Below are 21,756 nucleotides of genomic sequence, written 5' to 3'. Positions count from 1 at the left end.
AGCCGGAGGTTGAGAGCTGCTCGCTGAGCTCCAGCTCCACAGCGGTACAACCTTCATCCCGGGCAGGCGAGAAGGAGAGCGCTGACAGGCGCCGTCCGGAGCTGCCGCGGGCGCCGCCACAGCCCAGCGCCGACTTCCCCGCCTCCACCGCCAACGGTGGAGGAGAAAGAGGGACCAACCACCCCCCGCCCCAAACAAAAAGGCTTGTGGATTACAAAGTGAAACTGACACGGGACAATAAAAGCAAAGATAACGGGGGCACGGGCGAGGCGCACTGGAGAGGGCTTCTGACCGGGGCCGCCGGAGACCGATCCCCTTGGCATGGTGAGGGGAGGGGACTCGGGGACCGCGCGCTGTTCCTGCCCGACCCCTGCGAGGCCGAGAAGAAAGGGGGACGGACCTGCAGTCGATTTGGATGTACAAATAATGAGTCGGCAGGCACCTCGGCAGAGGTAAAAAACAAAAACAAAACAAAACAAAACAAAATGCAGAGGAGCACTGGATGTTGCCTGCGCGCGACCACCGGCTCCAAGCCGCAGCAGGGGCGGCGGCGGCGGCGGCTGCAAGAGAAGGGACGGAGCTGAGCGCTCCTGGGTACCGGAGCCCTAGCTCCAACGCGAGCGCTTGGAACGCAATCGCTAGCTGCCAGCGCGCAGACGCCGGAGCCCCGGCCTCAGCGGCCACTTCTGCAGCCCTGCTGGAGGGGCCTTGCAGCCTTGTTATTGAGGAGTGAGGACTCGAGGAAATCCCTCGCCTCCAGCTTTTGGGAAAGGAATTCGATAATCTCCCGGTTCCCCCACCGCCCCCTCCCCCGTGAGCAATTGTTCTCTCCACACATCTCTACCGACGTTTGTTCTTCCCTCTTCAGTTTCTTCGCCGTGGGTAAGTTCTAAAGTTTCTGAAGACAATTGTTTGCAATGATTCCTCATATACCTTAAATACAGGCAGCCTCTCCCAATCCACATCCACCCGGGCGAAAACGCTCAGACTCTCTGGATTCAAAAAACAAAGTGAAGGGGGAAAACGTAGGAGGTTTGAGAAACTTTTCTGGGAATTCATCAACGCACAGGAGTGCCCCGCGGAATGCCTTGCCGCTTTTCGTCTGGGCATCTCTCTCGTACTACAAGTCCAAATGGCTACCTGGAGCCTTTCTCTGACGCGATTTGCTTCTGCTGGGCTGGAGGTTCTTTGAAATAGCAGAGCTCTCAGAGCCGTAGGCTGAACTTTTTGCTGGGGCTACTTAATCCCTGCTATTATTCTTTTTGCTTCACTCTTCCTTCTCTTTATCACACCGTTCCAGGGAGCCAGGACCATGGACTTGGCAGCACACAGGGCGCCTGGGCGCCCATGGCTCCAGCTGCCCTCTCTATCAGTATTTCAGCTCCTCCGAGTCTTTTGGCTGCTATCACAGCTCCCCGGGCCGGCCCGGGTCAGCGGGGCCGAGCAGCGCCAGGTGTTCCAGGTGCTGGAAGAGCAACCACCCGGCACGTTGGTGGGCACCATCCAGACGCGCCCAGGCTTCACCTACCGGCTCAGCGAAAGCCACGCCCTGTTTGCCATAAACAGCAGCACCGGGGCCCTCTACACCACCTCTACCATCGACCGCGAGAGCTTGCCCAGCGACGTGATCAACCTGGTGGTCCTTTCCAGCTCTCCCACCTATCCCACCGAAGTGCGAGTGCTGGTGCGAGACCTCAATGACAACGCCCCCGTCTTCCCCGATCCCTCCATCGTGGTCACTTTCAAGGAGGACAGTAGCAGCGGGCGCCAAGTCATCTTGGATACAGCCACCGACTCGGATATCGGCTCCAATGGTGTGGACCATCGCTCTTACCGCATCATCCAGGGGAACGAGGCAGGTCGCTTCCGCCTGGACATCACCCTGAACCCGAGCGGCGAAGGTGCGTTTCTGCATCTGGTGTCCAAGGGCGGGCTGGACCGCGAGGTCACACCGCAGTACCAGCTATTGGTGGAAGTGGAGGACAAGGGTGAGCCGAAGCGGCGGGGCTACCTTCAGGTAAACGTGACTGTGCAAGACATAAATGACAACCCCCCGGTTTTTGGCAGTTCCCACTACCAGGCGGGGGTGCCTGAGGACGCGGCGGTGGGCTCCAGCGTCCTCCAGGTGGCGGCGGCGGACGCTGACGAGGGCACCAATGCGGACATCCGCTATCGACTGCAGGACGAGGGAACTCCCTTCCAAATGGACCCCGAAACGGGGCTTATCACGGTGCGGGAGCCCCTGGACTTCGAGGCCAGGCGCCAGTACTCGCTTACCGTGCAGGCTATGGACCGAGGCGTGCCTTCCCTCACTGGGCGTGCCGAGGCGCTCATTCAGCTGCTAGATGTCAACGACAATGACCCCGTGGTGAAATTCCGCTACTTCCCTGCCACTTCGCGCTACGCCTCTGTAGATGAGAACGCTCAAGTGGGCACTGTGGTGGCTCTGCTCACCGTGACGGACGCAGACTCGCCCGCGGCCAACGGGAATATTTCTGTGCAGATTCTAGGGGGCAATGAGCAGCGCCACTTTGAGGTGCAGAGCAGCAAAGTGCCGAACCTGAGCCTCATCAAAGTGGCCAGCGCCCTAGACCGTGAGCGCATCCCTTCTTACAACCTCACAGTTTCCGTCTCTGATAACTACGGGGCGCCCCCTGGCGCAGCGGTCCAGGCGCGTTCTTCGGTGGCGAGCCTGGTGATTTTCGTAAATGACATCAATGACCACCCTCCTATCTTTGCACAGCAAGTGTACAGAGTGAACCTGAGCGAGGAGGCACCCCCGGGAAGCTATGTGAGTGGAGTGTCTGCCACTGATGGCGACTCTGGTCTCAACGCGAATCTGCGTTACAGCATCGTCTCTGGCAACGGACTAGGTTGGTTCCATATCAGCGAACATAGCGGCCTGGTGACCACTGGGGTTGCTGGGGGCTTGGACCGTGAATTGGCTTCCCAGATTGTACTGAATATCAGTGCTCGGGACCAGGGGGTTCACCCCAAATTTTCCTATGCCCAGCTTGTAGTAACTCTCCTGGATGTGAATGATGAAAAGCCAGTATTTAGCCAGCCAGAAGGGTATGATGTGTCTGTGGTTGAGAATGCCCCAACAGGGACAGAACTCCTGGTGCTCAGGGCAACTGATAGAGACCTGGGTGACAATGGGACAGTGCGCTTCTCCCTGCAAGAGGCTGAGACTGACCAGAGATCCTTCCGGCTGGATCCCGTGTCTGGGAAGTTGAGTACTATTGCCTCCTTGGACAGAGAGGAGCAAGCTTTCTATTCCCTATTGGTTCTGGCCACAGATCTGGGCTCCCCTCCCCAGTCATCAATGGTTCGAATAAATGTGAGTCTCCTGGATGTGAATGACAACAGTCCTGTGTTTTACCCAATCCAATACTTTGCTCATATTCAGGAGAATGAGCCTGGAGGAAGTTACATCACTACAGTATCTGCCACTGACCCAGACTTGGGTCTCAATGGAACTATCAAATATAGTATATCAGCTGGGGACAGGTCTCGGTTTCAAGTCAATGCTCAAAGTGGGGTTATTTCTACCAGAATGGCCCTAGACAGAGAAGAAAAAACAGCTTACCAGTTGCAAATAGTGGCTACTGATGGTGGCAATTTACAGTCTCCCAACCAGGCAATAGTAACCATCACTGTATTGGACACTCAAGACAACCCACCTGTATTCAGCCAGGCTGCCTACAGCTTCGTGGTCTTTGAGAATGTGGCTCTGGGATATCATGTGGGTAGTGTGTCTGCATCCACCATGGATCTCAATTCCAACATCAGTTATCTCATTACTACTGGGGATCAGAAAGGTATGTTTGCTATCAACCAGGTCACTGGGCACCTTACCACAGCGAGTGTGATTGACAGAGAAGAGCAATCCTTTTATCAGCTGAAAGTAGTGGCCAGTGGGGGCACGGTGACTGGAGACACTATGGTTAACATAACGGTTAAGGACTTGAATGACAACTCTCCCCATTTCCTTCAGGCAGTAGAGAGCGTAAACGTGGTGGAGAATTGGCAGGCAGGTCACAGCATTTTCCAAGCCAAAGCTGTGGACCCTGATGAAGGTGTCAATGGCATGGTACTCTATAGCCTGAAGCAAAACCCCAAGAACCTGTTTACTATCAATGAAAAGAATGGTAATATTAGTCTGCTAGGGCCCCTGGATGTTCATGCTGGTTCCTACCAAATAGAGATCTTGGCATCTGATATGGGTGTTCCACAGCTGTCCTCTAGCTTCATCTTGACTGTGTATGTTCATGATGTAAATGACAACCCACCAGTGTTTGATCAACTTTCTTATGAGGTCACCCTTTCTGAGTCAGAACCTGTGAATTCCCGATTCTTTAAAGTACAAGCTTTTGATAAGGATTCAGGAGCAAATGGTGAAATTGCATACAGCATTGCTGAAGGAAATACAGGGGATGCTTTTGGCATTTTCCCCGATGGTCAATTGTATATAAAGAGTGAACTGGACCGTGAACTTCAAGACAGATATGTTTTACTGGTTGTTGCTTCTGACAGAGCAGTGGAACCCCTTAGTGCTACTGTGAATGTTACTGTAATTTTAGAAGATGTAAATGATAACAGACCTCTTTTTAATAGTACCAATTACACATTTTATTTTGAAGAGGAGCAGAGAGCTGGGTCATTTGTGGGCAAAGTAAATGCTATAGATAAAGACTTTGGGCCAAATGGAGAAGTAAGGTATTCTTTTGAAATGGTGCAGCCAGATTTTGTGTTGCATGCTATTAGTGGGGAAATTACAAATACTCGTCAGTTTGACAGGGAGTCTCTTATGAGGCAGAGGGGGACTGCAGTGTTTAGCTTTACAGTCATTGCAACAGATCAGGGGCTCCCTCAGCCTCTCAAGGATCAGGCCACAGTACATGTTTACATGAAGGATATAAATGATAATGCTCCCAAATTTTTAAAAGACTTTTACCAAGCCACAATATCAGAGTCAGCAGCTAACCTGACACAAGTTTTAAGAGTATCTGCCTCAGATGTCGATGAAGGTAATAATGGACTCATTCATTATTCTGTAATGAAAGGAAATGAAGAAAGACAGTTTGCTATAGACAGTACCTCTGGTCAGGTGACACTAATTGGCAAATTAGACTATGAAGCAACACCTGCCTATTCCCTTGTAATTCAAGCAGTGGATTCAGGTGCAGTCTCCCTCAACTCAACCTGTACCTTAAATATTGATATTTTAGATGAAAATGACAATACCCCTTCTTTCCCTAAATCAACACTATTTGTTGATGTTTTGGAAAACATGAGAATTGGTGAACTCGTGTCCTCTGTTACTGCAACCGATTCAGATTCAGGTGACAATGCTGATTTACATTATAGTATTACTGGAACTAACAACCATGGAACTTTTAGCATCAGCCCAAATACTGGGAGTATTTTTCTTGCCAAAAAATTGGACTTTGAGACACAGTCTTTGTACAAATTAAATATAACAGCAAAAGACCAAGGAAGGCCTCCTCGTTCATCTACAATGTCAGTGGTTATACATGTGAGGGACTTTAATGACAATCCTCCTAGCTTTCCTCCTGGGGATATTTTCAAGTCTATTGTTGAGAACATTCCCATTGGAACGTCCGTCATTTCAGTGACTGCACATGACCCTGATGCCGACATTAACGGGCAACTATCCTATACAATCATTCAGCAGATGCCCAGGGGCAACCACTTTGGCATAGATGAAGTCAAAGGCACTATATTTACGAGTGCTGAAATAGATCGGGAATTCGCCAATCTCTTTGAGTTAACTGTAAAAGCCAATGATCAAGCGGTGCCTATAGAAACGAGACGCTATGCTTTGAAAAACGTGACCATTTTGGTCACAGACCTCAATGACAACGTTCCAATGTTTATATCACAAAATGCCCTTGCTGCAGACCCCTCGGCTGTGATTGGTTCTGTTCTGACAACGATAATGGCTGCAGACCCAGATGAAGGGGCTAACGGAGAAGTGGAGTATGAGATCATCAATGGGGACACAGACACCTTCATTGTGGATCGTTACAGTGGAGACTTGAGAGTGGCTTCCGCACTGGTGCCTTCACAGCTGATCTATAACCTCATAGTTTCAGCAACAGACCTTGGCCCTGAAAGGAGGAAATCAACCACTGAATTGACCATCATTCTTCAGGGCCTTGATGGACCTGTTTTTACTCAACCCAAATATATAACTATTTTGAAGGAGGGTGAACCCATTGGTACCAACGTAATATCCATAGAAGCAGCTAGCCCTAGAGGATCTGAAGCCCCCGTGGAGTATTACATTGTTTCAGTTCGTTGTGAAGAAAAAACAGTTGGACGCCTCTTTACTATTGGACGACAAACTGGCATAATTCAGACTGCAGCCATTCTGGACCGGGAGCAAGGAGCATGTCTTTACCTGGTGGATGTTTATGCCATAGAAAAATCAACTGCTTTTCCCAGAACACAGAGAGCAGAGGTAATGATTTTGTAGTCATTTATGAATTATTTGTTGATGTGCTTTTTAGAAAGATTGTTCTCTCATATTTACTTTCTATAATAATTTACCTTCATTGCTTATTGTTAATATTACTGACAGGAGCATATAAACTGTTCTGTCACAAAAAGAACAAGAATCACATAAAATTTAGGTTTAACCCTGGTCAAAACCAAGCAATGAACAGTTTATATGCTTCACCTCATAGCAATCATGTGTATAAGGCCAGGGAGAAATCGAACCATTTCAGAAGTGGAAAAAAAAATCCGTTTGTCTAAGCTGAATCAGTGCACTGTTCTCAGTAAGGAAGTCTGCTAGAGAATGGGTGATTTCAGACATGAAAGAAATGAAGAACTTTGGTAGAAATCAGCATTAGAGCATAGCTTTCTGGGAGGAGTGGCAAGACAGTACAGACTGGCAGTTTACATCAGGNCCGTTTGTCTAAGCTGAATCAGTGCACTAACTAGACACTTCTCAGTAAGGAAGTCTGCTAGAGAATGGGTGATTTCAGACATGAATTTTTATTCCAAAATGAAGAACTTTGATAGAAATCAGCATTAGAGCATAGCTTTCTGGGAGGAGTGGCAAGACAGTACAGACTGGCAGTTTACATCAGGACAGTATTAACTTTCACATCCTCAGCAGTCTTGGCAGTTTCTTTATAGACAGTGACTAATTTTAATGTGCTGAGCCAAGTTTGGAGAGATTCCTGATCTCATCTGCTTTCACATTTGAGGCACTATCTTCTGATTTAGGGTAATCCTTTCTCTTCCCTCTTGAATGAAAGCATGCAACGTGCTGTGAATTATCAGAGATTAGAGGGTGCTTTTTGATACAAATCCGTGTTCAGTGCTATGGTATAGGCACATGTTATTCTGTCTGCTGATGGGTAAGAAATTAGGTTTCTAGCTTATGCTTAAAGAATTCCAACCTTGGCCTTTCCTGGGGGTGTATTTTAGGCTACTACCTCTGTGTATTATTGATTTGTATTTTCATTAAACTACTTCCAATGTTGTTTTGATACTCAACTAGGAATCACATAGCTGTACTCTGGAAAGTTCTTGTTCTCTGTTTTCTAAGTTCCTTCTCTCCCTCCCCCACCCCTCAAAGACATTTTAGTGTCACTCAGCCAAAAACACAAAATATCAAATGTGGTTTGTGATACTTGGCAGTATCCCAGACACAATATACTAGTGAAATTGAGGCTTACGTATTTGTTTTCTTGTTTTCCTTTTTTTTGGGGGGGGGTGGGGTGGGGTGGAGGGTGAGGAGGCTTTCTTCATTTAAAATGTTCATTTATTATTATTATTATCTTTTTTTAATCCCTTGTGACTTTTTTTTTTCATAATAGCTAGCTCTAGCTATTCTGCAGGAAGAGCAGCGTATTCTTGGCCTAGAGGATATTAGCAATATAATTAGAGATATAATTCTTAATAGAGATATAATTCTTAGAGATATAATTCNTAATCCCTTGTGACTTTTTTTTTTCATAATAGCTAGCTGTAGCTATTCTGCAGGAAGAGCAGCGTATTCTTGGCCTAGAGGATATTAGCAATATAATTAGAGATATAATTCTTAATAGAGATATAATTCTTAGAGATATAATTCTAACTGGAATTCCGTTTTATCCATATACATAGCCCTGAAGGGACTTCTAACCCAAATGCCCTCTTTTACCTAATTAGCTTTTTAAAGATCTTAACATGGATCTTATATGTTGAGCTATTTGGTTTAACTTAGGCCAAGATTTACATGTAATTTTATATTGATTTCCAGTTATTCCTCATGTTAACTGACCCCCTATTTCTACCTTCCTTCTCTGGGATTATTTATTAGATAAAGAGATTTAATTAGTTAGAAAACTGAAATATTTATTAAAGATAGACAATTAAGTCTTTCTAAATGTTAGATGAATTTGTCAAACAGTAAACCAAATAATGTTATTGGTTGTTGTTGTTGTTGTTTGGCTCAGTGCATTACATTTTATTATAACAACATGAAAAATGAGAATAGATGCCCATTGGTATCATTAGATTTATTTTGTCTTGCTATTTATTCATTAAATACGAAAAGATCAGCTTGGCTTAAATTTATTAAATAGTGCTGTCTCTGCAATAGGCATGAGGGTTAAAAAGTAATAATTGTAAGTAATTTTGCTGGTAATAGGGGATAGTATGTCCGTTACTCTTTAAATATCAAATAACACCAATATAAAAAGTTGTTCATATTTACTTCACCCTATTTATCTAAAAATCTGGGGAAATTCATTATGATGATTTTTTATAAGCAAAAAAAAAAAAAAACTGTCAGTGTATTTTCTGTGAACTGAAGTGCTGAAATTGTAAACCAAGTTTGAGTTTCCAAGCTCCAACCACTCCTATAATTAAAAGCAAATGTGTTTCTCCAAAGAATATTGAAAGCAGTAGTTGGGAGCTAGAATTTCATGTTATTATTGGTTGTATCTTTCAAGTATATACAATGAAGTTCTTTTTTCCTTCTGCTCAAACAATTAATTTGCTGCAATTGTGCAAAAATAGGTTATGTTACCTCTTGTTGTCAGAGGTGATTTTTCAGTTGTTTGTTTTCAAGTGCAAAATTTGCTCCAATACATTTTTTTTTTAAATTATTCATGTGCACTGATAGTTGCTTACTCAGGTTTCTGGCTAGAGTCATAGCTGATCGCATTCCATGGGCAAGCAGAGGGTCAGTGGGTAAAAGAGAAATGATTTAATCTGCATTCTTTTTCAAGCTCTGACACTTATGGAGAGGGCTGTGGCTCTGATATTGCTCATTCCAGAGATCTGTCCAATTGTGCACCTTCACTTACCCTACTTATCATACCTAAACCTTTGGCATGAATAGGAGTTTTTCAAGGATGACTTTTGAGTTGTAGACACAAGGTCTGTTACAGTTTTTTGTCTTAATATTCTTGGATAAATCTTGATTATGTTAGAACAGCTCATATAAACTTTGTACTATTTTTCTAGGTTCAAGAAAAAATAGGGATGTAGTGCTTCAATGGACATTTCTTTTTTAATATGCATTGTATAGAAACATGCAACTTAGGGACTTGGTTGTACCTCAACAAAACCAGAGGTTTTGTTTCATTGATCTGAATTATCTCAGAGTCTGGTATATACCTGAGGTATAGTAGGTGCTCAGTACATGTTTGGTAAATGAGATGGTAGAAGAATTAAGACAAGAATATGCTTTCTCTTGCCTCAGGAATAACTCAACAGAGAGAAGCTGGGGGAATGGAGGAAATTAGTAAAATTGATCTTGATTATGAATTGAACTAAGGACATAAAGACATGCCAATTATCTCTGCTGTACAAGTGAATTGAGAATTGCCAGAAAGCTCAAAGAGGAAAGAGAAACTTAGGTGGGTGGTCTTACATGGAACTTAGGGTTTAAATGGAAGGGCGTACTGTACATGTGTCCAGCTCACAGTTCTCAAATTGTTGGTCTTAGTACCCCTGTGGGCTCTTAGAAGTTGTTAAGGGCTTCAAAGAGCGTTAGTTTGGATGTGTCTTATCTATCAAAATTTATCATTTTGAACATTAAAAACGGAGAAAAATTTATATATTTATTAATTTGTTTAAAAATCATATTAAACACATATTTTTACTTTATTAAAAAACTTTATTTCCCAAACTTAAAAAATAATGAAAAGAGAGACAGTATTTTATATTTTCATAAATCCCTTTAATATTTGGCTTAAGAGTACACAGCTGAATTCTCAAATCTTCTCATTCATTCCATTGCAGTAAATTATTTCAGTTAAAGTATATGAAAAGAATCCATCCTCACTCAGATCCATGAAGTTGGATAAGGAAGGCATACTTTGGTATTCTTTTCAGATAATTTTTGATTTTCTTTTGCTACCACACCAGAACTCCACAAGTGGGACTCTCTTAAAATTTACTTGCAATCTTTGCAATTGTAATAATTGCTAAGCATCTTACCAAAAAGCTCTTTAAATATATATTGACTCTCAATTTCATGGCAATGGTTAGAAGTTTTTTAAAATTTGAATTTTTTACTCGAAATCTCAAATTTTATTTTGGTAATATATATTATTCTTTTCCTTCAAGTGTCAGGTCCCCTCTGTTCATTTGCTAACAAATAAGTATCTGCCACACACTCAAGTCTAAAAACATATAGTTTCCCTGTCAGTTGTGCTTTCAAATAAAAACTGTATTCCATAAGTAAAGCAGCTAGTTTAGCTTGCAGTTCATTCATATGCATGCTTTTCTTTGAGACAGCTATGGTCCTTAGGCACAGATTAGTCGTTTATGTACATTCTTCTACTGTTTGCCACACAAAATACTGAAAAAACATTGAGATTTAAGGGCCTAGATTTAATAAATTTAATAATTTTGCTATTTCTTCAGAAGATCTTCTTCAGTTTTTAAGCGCAACTGGCATTTTATTTTTACTGTGAGTGCCTAGCGGTGAAGAATACAATTACTGCTAGAATGCTTTAGAGCGACTGCTGTAGTTTCTGCGAAGGTGCCAGCAGTCTTACCCATCTTTGCTTTTGCACCTCTAGTGTGCATGTCAATACAGAGAAAAAGGCAGGCAATGTTGCGCATTATAAGGAAGACAGTTTTGACTTCCTAGGCCTCTTTAATGGGTCTCTGGTGTGCCTCGAGCCCCATGTTGCACTGAGGAGGACCATTGGTTTAGGTAATGAGGTTTTTACATTTCAGTTTAAGAAAAGCCACTAGAAATAGTCTATTAGAAGTGTGTTTGGAATAATAGGTGCACAGACTCTGACATTAACAAAAAGGAATTTTAGCAATTGGGTAATAAATTGATTTGTTTTCACAGTGAACACCATCAAGATTTCTTTTTTTTTTTTTTAAGATTTTATTTATTTATTTGACAGAGATAGAGACAGCCAGTGAGAGAAGGAACATAAGCAGGGGGAGTGGGAGAGGAAGAAGCAGGCTCATAGCGGAGGAGCCTGATGTGGGGCTTGATTCCATAACGCCAGGATCACGCCCTGAGCCGAAGGCAGATGCTTAACCGCTGTGCCACGGTGCCCTGCCCACCATCAGGATTTCTAAGAGAAGGGATGGGGACATTTGTAAGATTAGTGCTGAGTACCAGTTTAGAAATGATTGTCTTCTAGAAGGTTTAGAATCAGAGTTAGTGAACCTTAGATTAAATGTCTGTATATCTTGTGTATCATCCCTCACAGGCAAAAAATTAGCAACAGAACTGGGTAAATAATAATAGAAGTAATAATTACAATAACATTTATCGACTATCGCTATATTCAGTCATTAAGTGCTAAGTGCTTTGAGATTTTACCATTTGAGTCTCATAACACTGTTAATATCATTTCCACTTCATAGCTGTAGAAAGAGTCTCAGAAAAGTTAAATGATTTGCTTAAATTCAGGTAGATAGAAAGGAAAATCACATCCAGACTTGCATAAATCCATTATTTATACTCAATCCTACTATTCTAGAAAGCCTGGCCAATCTGTGGTTTCAGTTAAGAGATGGGCCCTTTACTCTGTAGATGTGGGTATATATGCATGTTTTTAATAATCTTGTTTTGGGGCCCTTATTAATTGTTAAAAAAATCTTTGAAAGGTAGTATTATATATTGTCTGAACTAAGGGAAATATTGTTTTTGCTTGCCTCAATCATGGCCATCAGCAGATGCTGTATATTTTTATAGGTCAGTTAATGGTGGTAGCAGTCCCAAATTGGGACATGTGGAAGTGTTTCTGGAGCAGGGAGGAAGGGTCAGAATACAAGAGAGGGGAACTGGAGACAAATGAATAGCACAGATATTGGTAATGCCTCTTCTAATCCATAGTACCATACAATTTAGAAGTAGTTGCTGTAATTTATGAGGGTGGAGAATCCATTTAGATTAACAGATGATAAATCTTACTCTCCTAGGGAATATAATGAAGTTGGAGTGGATGGCATATGAAGATTATATTAAAGGAGGGAAACATTTTATTGCTTTTTCTTCTTTTGATCTCCAGAGTGTTCTTTTTAAAAAGCAACTTGTGATTATTTTCTGATTTTATTTTTTTCTTATTGCTATGCTTCTAAATTTATTAACAAAATATCGTGAATAAATTTTCAAGACATATACAAATGTGTATTACAAACAGCAATATTGTTGGCCAATTAAGCTCATGCTCCACATTATATATGGCTTCAGGATGCTTGATTGGGTCTTTCTGTTTTGGTAATAGATTTCCATGGACATAATTTATCTTCTGATTAATTTTTTCTTTCTTTTTTTCCCTTGCCTTTATTAAAACACTAATTATTTTAATTCCTTATTGTTCCAATAGACTTTGAGGCAACTGCTCTAGGATTATTTTGGAAAAGTATATATGTACTTAGCATTTTGTGGAATCAATTCTTCATTGCACTGTTTACAGCTTGCACTTTGTCATCATTACAATGAAAAACTGCCTAGGAACCTCATTAGTTGTGAGGGACTGTTGAATTAGTGACTGTGAAGGATTCCACAGGCCTGAAGGTGGGTCCTCTATTCTAAAGCTTAGCTCTTTATAATACCCATGAAAGTAGGTAGTATTCAGAATTAATAGCATGTGACTGGAGATAGGAAAAGAATAACTGGCAAATAATTTGGGCCAAGATGAATTTAAAAGTAATTTTTAAAGTATCCTAGATATAAAATTACTAATTTTTTCAGTCTTTAAGCAGTCTGTGACAACAGTGGCCAATTTTAGTAGATTAAATAAGGAGGAGAGCATATAAGGAATGGAGAGAAGTAAAAACAATTCTATTAGACAAGTATTTTTTATAAAATACATGTATGCAATATATTATGTATTAACATATATAATATCATATATTAGCATACGTGCAACCATTATACAAAAGATGTTGGTTTTTTCCTGGTGTTAAGATCTGAGACAAAATGGGACAATAAAGTCAGGGAGAAGAAACATAATCTAATTGGCAGATAATTTATGTGTGGTAATCAAGAATTGACTATAGGTCTACAGTCTTTTTCAGTTTCCAAACATATATCCATATTTAAGAAACAATCAGTGAGTAAAAACTAAATTTTAAGGAACATTAAGAAACATTGAGGAAATGTTGACAGACATTGACAAACCCTGCTGGACAAGTGACAGTTGGGAACCATGGGGTTGTTACTGATTATTTGTTTCAGATTATTTGGTATTTTTCTGAAATATTTTGTACTTGCAAATTCTAACATATGTAAAGTGCTTACTTTATGTCAGACAATGGTAAGCACTGGGCATTGTCTTGCCTTCACAATACTCTTGGAAGTATATATGCAACATCTCATTATTCAATAAATGACAATACTGAGGCTAGTGGAGATTAAGTTTATGGAGCTGGTTTGTAGTGAAATCAGGATTTGAATCCAGCAATCTGACTCCACAGTATGTACTTTTAATCCCCACACAGCACTGACTAACACTATGTATTGTAAGAATGGTTGATATTTTCTATAGTCTCATAGCCATACAATTTTTACTGTGTAAAAAGTTGTTTTCATATTTTGATATTTCTTCATACTGGTGACTGAAGAAGTACAGAGTAAATTTAAATTTAGGTAATGACCTAGTAGTAGGATTACTTCAGCTCCCTATTAATCTTTATTTAGGTTAGGCTTGAATGGATGGACCTACCTACAATTTGTAAATTCTTCACTTTGATTTCTTAAATTTGAGGTGGGAATATTTTTCCATTCTTCCAGTTGCTGCCTCATTTATTTTCTTCCAAAGTTGCCTATACCTGCTTTCTTTCTTCTCATTATCTCTTAAGTTCATCTCATCAGGCTTAACTTCTGCCACTCCAATGAAAATTGCTCTTACCAAGGCCAAGATAGCCACATTTCTACATCCAATGGTCAGTTCTCAGTGCTCATTGTATACATACTTCTAAGTCATCATACTGTGGATTTTTAATCCTATTTCTCAGACCAGTTCCTTCACAGCCTCCTTTACCAGTTTCTTTCCATTTCCTTAAATTCTAAATGTTGTAATGTCTATGGAATCAGTTCTTGAAAACTCTTCTCTCTTCAATGCACTTATTTTCTTGAGGATCTCAATCAATCTTATGATTTTAAACATATATACATTGATGCCTTCAAAATTTTGTTTCCACCCTATGTATTTCTCCTAAATCCCATGTTTCTATAACCAACCACTTACTCATTATGTTTAATTTATTTCTCAATAGATATTTTAATTAACATTTCCAAATCTGTTTTTCTGTTATCTTCCCCAGTAAAAATCTGATTACCCCTAGCCATCTTCTCAATTGATGGGTATTCCAATCTTTAATTGTTCCAGTCAAAAAACTTGGAATCATCTTTGACTCCTCACCACCCTACATACAAGCTGTTTAGCTAATCTTGGATATCTTAAAAATATATCCAGAAACTAGATCATTTCTCATCACTTCTACCATTACTATCTTGATCTAACACGCTGTCATCCTTTCTTTAGATTATTGAAGACATTTTCTTATTGATTTCCAGTATCCTTTCCTACTATTCTCTTCCCTTGCTTGTCTGCTTTACCCATACTTGTGTCTTGCTAGTCTTGCTATTCCCAGAACTTGCTAGGAACACACCTCCCTTGGAGCCTTTCCTCCTGGCCCTTCCTTCTGCATAGAACACTCTTTCCTCTAGATATCCAGTTGGATAATTTTCTCCCATTTGGATAATTTCCTTCCTTCAAGTACTTGCTCATATCTCACATACTAATTGAGAATTAATCCTCCTTTACTAACATCACTGTAGCCACCTTCTCATCCTGCCTGATCTCTATTTCCCTGCTGTAATCTTTCATATTCCTCTCCCGCAAGATTTACCACTCTCCTGAACCAGCCTCTTATCTCCCATATGTTAAATGTTGGAATACTCCTGGAATCAGTTCTTGAAATTCTTCCCTTTTTAATCTACACTATTCCGTTGAGAAGCTCAATCAATCTCATTAATTTCAAGTATCTATCTATCATCTATCTATCATCTATCTATATCTATCTAATCATCTATCATCTACTATTACATGTATAAGTGTGTGTGTGTGATATAATTTTACTGATCTATAATTTTGATTATGTTTTACCTCTTTCTCCCACTAGCTCACCCTATGTGACCAGCTCTGGTCAGTTACTTTTCTGACTTTTTTTCCTCCTACTTCTTAATGAGCTTGCTTAGCAACCACAGAGGGGTCCAGGCCCCAGCCTCAGGTGCTCCTGGCTCTGAGTCTTTGCGCTAGCTGCGCCCTCTGCCTGGACTGCTTGCTTCATGCTTCTCTAACATCTTTTCTCAAAGTCACCTTGCCAAGCTCTCCTTCCCTCAACCTTCCTTTTTCTCTTTCCTTCTTTTGTTTCTCCTTATACTCTATCATCACCCTACATAACACATATGTTACTTCTTTATTTTGTTTATGATATGTCTTCTCTCTAAAATATATGTTCCATGAGGGGAAAGATTTTCATCTGTTTATTACTGCTGTATTCCCAGTACCTACAATAGGGTTGGCTCAATTCTGACATTCGGTAAATCTTTGATAAACTAAGGAATTACTGTTGAACACATTGCAAATACACTGCTTAAATGCCAGGAACTCAGTCAGAGATGCATGCTGAAGTAAAGGAGTCATTTTTCATATCTCAAGCCAAGCTATGGAACTTTTTCTGAAATTAGTGAAGCTAGCTAATTGGCAAGGGCTGATTTTCTTGGATAAAATGACAGTGGCTGTATGACTTGACTGGCTGAGAGCCTTGTAACCCAATATTCAGAAATTGTTAGTGTCTGAAGTACAGTGAGATCACTAATGCTTATTTTATAGATATTTTTGAAGACATATCACAATGTAGTTACACTATTACCATGTCTTCTCATTTTCTTGGAATTTATCTAATTTTGCTTCAGAGGGCAAATCTTAGCTTACCATAAACCATGTTGCTCTTGAGCAAAAAAAATGAATACATAGACACTTTTTAAAAAATTAGTACTTTCAATACTAATAAATTTAGGTAGTCTTTTTTTTTTCAAATTTATCATCCTTGATCAACATTTGATATCAGCAATATTAGAAAATTTGATTAATAAAATACAGCAGAGAAAATGTTGCTTAATAATTCATCCTGACTCAGGTTTAGTTGGCAGAATGTATGCTTTTGATTTGGAAGAATCTTGATTCAAATGTAGTCACAACTATTGTCATTTTTCCTCATTTGTAAAATTTGAATGACGATACTCATTTCACTCTCATTTCCCTTATTGCAAGGGAGAAAAAAAAGGTACTCAGTGAAGTTCATAAGTTTCCTACTCTTTTCTGCAACGTACAGAAATGCACAGAACTATTAATATTAAAAAAATACTTTCCATTACTAAAGTGTTTTGGAGTGCTATCCTTCTTTTCCCCTGATTTCCCTAACAAGTCTGTAAGGAGGTAAGCCAGGTGTTCTTCTCTTCATTTTAAGGAAAAGGCACAGAAAATTTCATGATTTGTGTGTGGTCATAAATCTAGACTACGTCTGGGTTTTTTTGACTTTGGTCAACATGCTTGACATTAAACCACATTGTCCAGTCTGTGGTTAAATTAATGCTATTTACCCATCCACCATTTTATTGTTATTGACAGAATTCAATAATTGTTATAGTCCCATAAGTGAAGTAATTTATTAATCCAGAAACTTTGTTGAGAAGCCGAGTTGCTTATGAAACATTAAAATATTAAAATAAACATTTCATTTTGAAGCCTTATCTTTGATTTAGATAGGGAATGTTCATCTCTCCATTTTTCAGGGATGGTAGTGAAATATCAGCTACCATGAAATTGTGTTTATTTGTGAACTTCTTTTGAATTTTTTTTTTTTTTTTCGACTACCTAATGGAGTTCTCTTAACTGAAGTCAAATTGTCTTCATCAAATGAAGGTTAAACTATTTTTTTTTCAAAACAACTTTGATTTTTATGAGACATATAAATTCCGGTAACTTCTTAAGTGAGAGTTTTCAAATTAATAGTTAAAACATTTCCCTGAAAAGAAAAAATGTCTTGTTACTTATTGAAAATTTCAAAACAAGCATATACCCAGAGACAATGGGCTTCCCTCTTGCTTGGTGTAGTGTTCTATAGTATATAACTCTTTGTTCTTTGGTCAAAATAATTTTATATTTTGCTTAAATTCATGTATACATCCACTTCATTCTACAATGGATTTGAAGTAGGTTGCAATAAAAGAAAAAAATAATTTAATGAATCTCTAGGAAGTAAAAATAAGTGATCGCTAAAAAATAATTTTGGAATATAGAAGATTAGTGTACAGATGTATAACTTAGGTAGTCAGCCGAGTTTACGTTTAGCTTTCTACAGGCCAAATCAAACAGAGAAGTGAGATCAGATATATAAGTCATAGTGTTTTAAGACTAAACAAACACATACATGTGTAAGAGTGTTAACAAAAAATATATAGATTTTTCTAAAACTAGGGGCCGAAGAGGAATTTGTCTCACACATGCNAAGTCATAGTGTTTTAAGACTAAACAAACACATACATGTATAAGAGTGTTAACAAAAAATATATAGATTTTTCTAAAACTAGGGGCCGAAGAGGAATTTGTCTCACACATGCTCAAAAAGAGATCTTTCTTTTTAACAGATGATTTTTTTAAATGGTACCGTCACTAGTACAATGACAGATTTTTGACATCTTTTTATTGTGATATCTTTTACTGTGGGTTTATGGCCAATTGTAAAAGTGTGATTTTGACAAATTATTTACTTAGAGATTCCCCATTGGTAAAGTGCTTATGTTTGGCTTTATTTCATGTGGTGAGTTAATATTTTATAGCTGCACAAAGAACATTCCTGTTGGGATTTTCACATTAACATATCTGCAGCACATCACAGGGGAAAACCTGACTTATGAGGGTTTTCAGTACAATTTTAGCTTAATTTATGAGAAGACTGGTATTTTTAAAGGCAAAATTGGTTAATTTAAGGCAATGGTTTAAAACACTTGGCACAAATCTAGCAATCTGTTTCTTAGATTGTGTCTGTTTCTCAGAAACAGATTCACAGTTACTAAATGTTACTTGAATTGATCGTATTGCTTTATTGTGGCATTTTTCCTCAGCAATAGCCACATGTTCTTTAATTGCTATAAAAAGTTAATTCATCCTCTATGTTTTAAGATCATACATTAAATTCTCCACTAAGAAGATTAAAATACTAATTCATGTGTATGACTAAGTAGGACAGAACTGCTCATATTGCAAAGCTAACTGAATATTTTATTACTTTGAATAATAAAATAGGGGAAGTTTGTTTATCCATTGAGGTTGTAATTGGTTACAAGTAAGTAATGATTCCTTAGTATTTGAAGTCCAGTACCTGGCAGATTTAGACCACCACTTGACCTCTGACTTTCTGGAAAATGAAGGAAGTGGGAGTAAAAATTTTCTTTATAGGACACGATGGTTTGGGATGGGAGGGACAACACAAGCTTGCCAAAAATTTGGGTTAAACTGAACACAGATGGCTGTAGCTGATAGAGGTGTCTATTATTGTGTTTTCTTCTCAGCACTTTTCTTTGTGTCAGTGTGTTTATACTGAGATGAAGAATATTTTGTTGCTCAGCAACCAAGAGAAAATACATTCAGAGAATCCATTTTTGTTAAAAAAAAAAAAAAGGTTGTTGTAGATATTAGATAGTGGAGGATGGGGCAGCATTTCCAAGAGATTCTCCAGGAGGGAAGTGTTTGTTTCACATGTCTAAAATTAAATAAATCACATTGTAGATTTTACTTCTTAGCTTGTCTCTACCTTCTACGTCAAAGACTATTTGAAAACAATGGCCTAAGTAAATGCATTATATTAGTCAATAGCATAAGTTAAAATGCACAGGGTAAATATTTGAAGTAAAACTACAATTTAAATTTCATTTTCATAACTTTATTTTTTTCTATTTTTCTTTTCAAGCTTTGATTAAGGGATTTAATGTTTACTTCACTTTCTGAAGGAGTTTTATGTTTTTCTTAATAATTGAGTGCTGTTGTGCATGCATGGTTAAACAGTAAAATAAACATAAGTTTGGGAGTCAGAATAATTTTGTTCAGCTCTTGGCTTTACCCTTTCCTGCTGTGTGACCTTGAAGCAGAGGGTAAACTCCTCTGAGCCACAGTGCCTTCATCTGTTAAAGGCAGGGAATTCTAACCACTTATTAAGTGTTGTGACAAAAATGTCCGGTATACATAGCAGTGCAGATTTTCCTAAAAGACTGTTTGGTTTGCTTTTATTGATGCTACATTCAGTTACTCCTTGTGTGGTCCAGAAGGCAATGATTAAAAAAAAAAAAAGAAGGTAAACAGCTACTGGTATGTAAATAGCTACTGTTTATGCAGGAATTGGGATGACATTTCTAATGATACTGTGCAGAAAGGAAAGAAAACCAAACTTATAGGTTCTATTTCCTACTTTTAGGAAAATTATTAAAGAAGCACATTAAAAATTACCTCTGTGGTAATTTTCTTCATGATAATAGATTGAAAAATAATTTTTAAGTGATGCTGATTACTGAAGTGAAAGACGTAACTAAGGAAAGAAAGCTTATTAACTAAGACAGGGGAGTAATATAGTTTTCAAAATAGCAAGTTTGCACATGATTGAACTAAATTGCGGGATTCTTTTAAAAATTGAAAAATAATACAAAGCCAGATAAGCATTATCCTACCTATACACTATGTTCTGATAAAAGCATCAAATATTAAAGTCATTTTCTCAATATTTGGAGCAACTCAAAGCTCTGTGAAATAGATTTCACAAAAGAGGGCACTGATGCCTTGTTACCTGTTTCACAAATCTGCTTTGAGAAATAAAATAAATAAATGTACACAGGATAGTCCCCCGAAATAAGTATTAGGTCACTTTTTTCATTTACGTAGATGGTAATTTTGTCTTTGAGTAGCCAATATATCAAGGATATAACATTGGGAACTGCATAAATGACACCTCATCTTTTCATTCCTGCCTTTAAATGAGAACAAATTTGAGAGCTTTCTTGTAGATTTTCTCAGTAGAGAATTCAACCTACTTAGGATTTCCAGTTTTCTTCTAAGACGGAAGGTGGACATAGAAACAGAAGCGATATTAATCTTTTTCCTGGTCATTTGTCCAGATGTATATGTCCACCTTGCTAAATCTTGTTTCTGCACATTGTCGCCTAGGCACTAACCAAGGACTTCTAAATTAGGACCTTGTTTTTATTTTTTTAAAATTTTTATTTAAATTCCAGTTAGTTAACATACAGTATAATTGCAGTTTCAGGTGTGGAATATAGTGACTCAACACTTTTCTATATCAGCCAGTGCTCATCACAAATGCACTGCTCAGTCCCCATTCCCTGTCTCACCCATCCCCCTGCCCACCTCCCCAGAGGTAACCATCAGTCTGCTCTCTGTATTTAAGAGTCTGTTTCTTGGTTAGGACCTTGTTCTTATTTTTTATTGTAAACAATTTATTTGCCTTTGTATTGCCTTCCCATTCTTAACTTTCATTCCAGTGTTCAAAATGCCAGACATCCTGTGCATTACCAGAGATTCAAATTTGCGTTTTCCAGATGTATGCTTTCAAGAGACAACAGTATAATAGGAAGACAAATATCACAGAAACCATTGTCAGAAAATGTAGACAACTGCTATGATGAAAAAAATAGTACAGTTAATTGCAGTAACTGGTTCCATGCAATCGAGATTATTTATCCTACTTAACCTTTCAGTTCTTATATTTCGTAAGGGGCTATCTGCCTATTTTAAGCTATTTGAAGTAAAATTATTTTCATGCTCCATATGCCAAGAAAACATCTGTGAAACAATACCTACCTTTATTATTTTCCCATTAAAAATATTTGATATATCACTAGGTAACTAAATGGAGTTTGAGTTAAAATATGCCCATCATTGGGCTCATCCCAGAGTTCCTGTAGTGTACCTGGTCTCAGGCTGCTTCTCAGTCCTAATGTGTGTTCCCTTCCTCATAGTTTGGACAGAGGTCCATGTTGCTACCATCTCTGCCCTTAAGAGCTACTTTTGCCCTAAGATGCCTCTGCACATGTTTACATTTGATGGCCTATTTGCTCAGGAATTATATTCAATCATCTGTCTTCAACATTATTACCATCTCTCGTAATGGTTATTAACAATAATAGCATGGTTATTAACTAATAATTATTGAACAATAATAGCAACTATC

At 39.1% G+C, this 21,756-nt stretch overlaps 1 protein-coding gene across 2 annotated transcripts in view; it reads left to right on the top strand.

The window, feature by feature from the left end:
- Positions 1-748: 748 nt before the first annotated feature.
- FAT4 (FAT atypical cadherin 4) overlaps positions 749-21,756 on the top strand; it is a 166,375-nt gene continuing 145,367 nt past the window's right edge. The window contains exons 1-2 of one of the 2 annotated variants that reach the window (XM_034661646.1): positions 749-882; positions 1,301-6,487. In XM_034661646.1, the coding sequence (XP_034517537.1) occupies positions 1,313-6,487 (5,175 nt within the window). In that variant the 5' untranslated portion in view covers positions 749-882; positions 1,301-1,312. Of the gene's footprint in view, positions 883-1,282; positions 6,488-21,756 lie in introns of those variants that run through there. The other variant, XM_011226348.3, reaches the window with a different exon arrangement.

Source organism: Ailuropoda melanoleuca, chromosome 5, assembly GCF_002007445.2.
Source record: "Ailuropoda melanoleuca isolate Jingjing chromosome 5, ASM200744v2, whole genome shotgun sequence".
Lineage (NCBI taxonomy): Eukaryota > Metazoa > Chordata > Mammalia > Carnivora > Ursidae > Ailuropoda > Ailuropoda melanoleuca.
The sequence above is the reverse complement of the archived record's forward strand: the minus strand, read 5'-3'. Positions and strand labels throughout refer to the sequence as shown.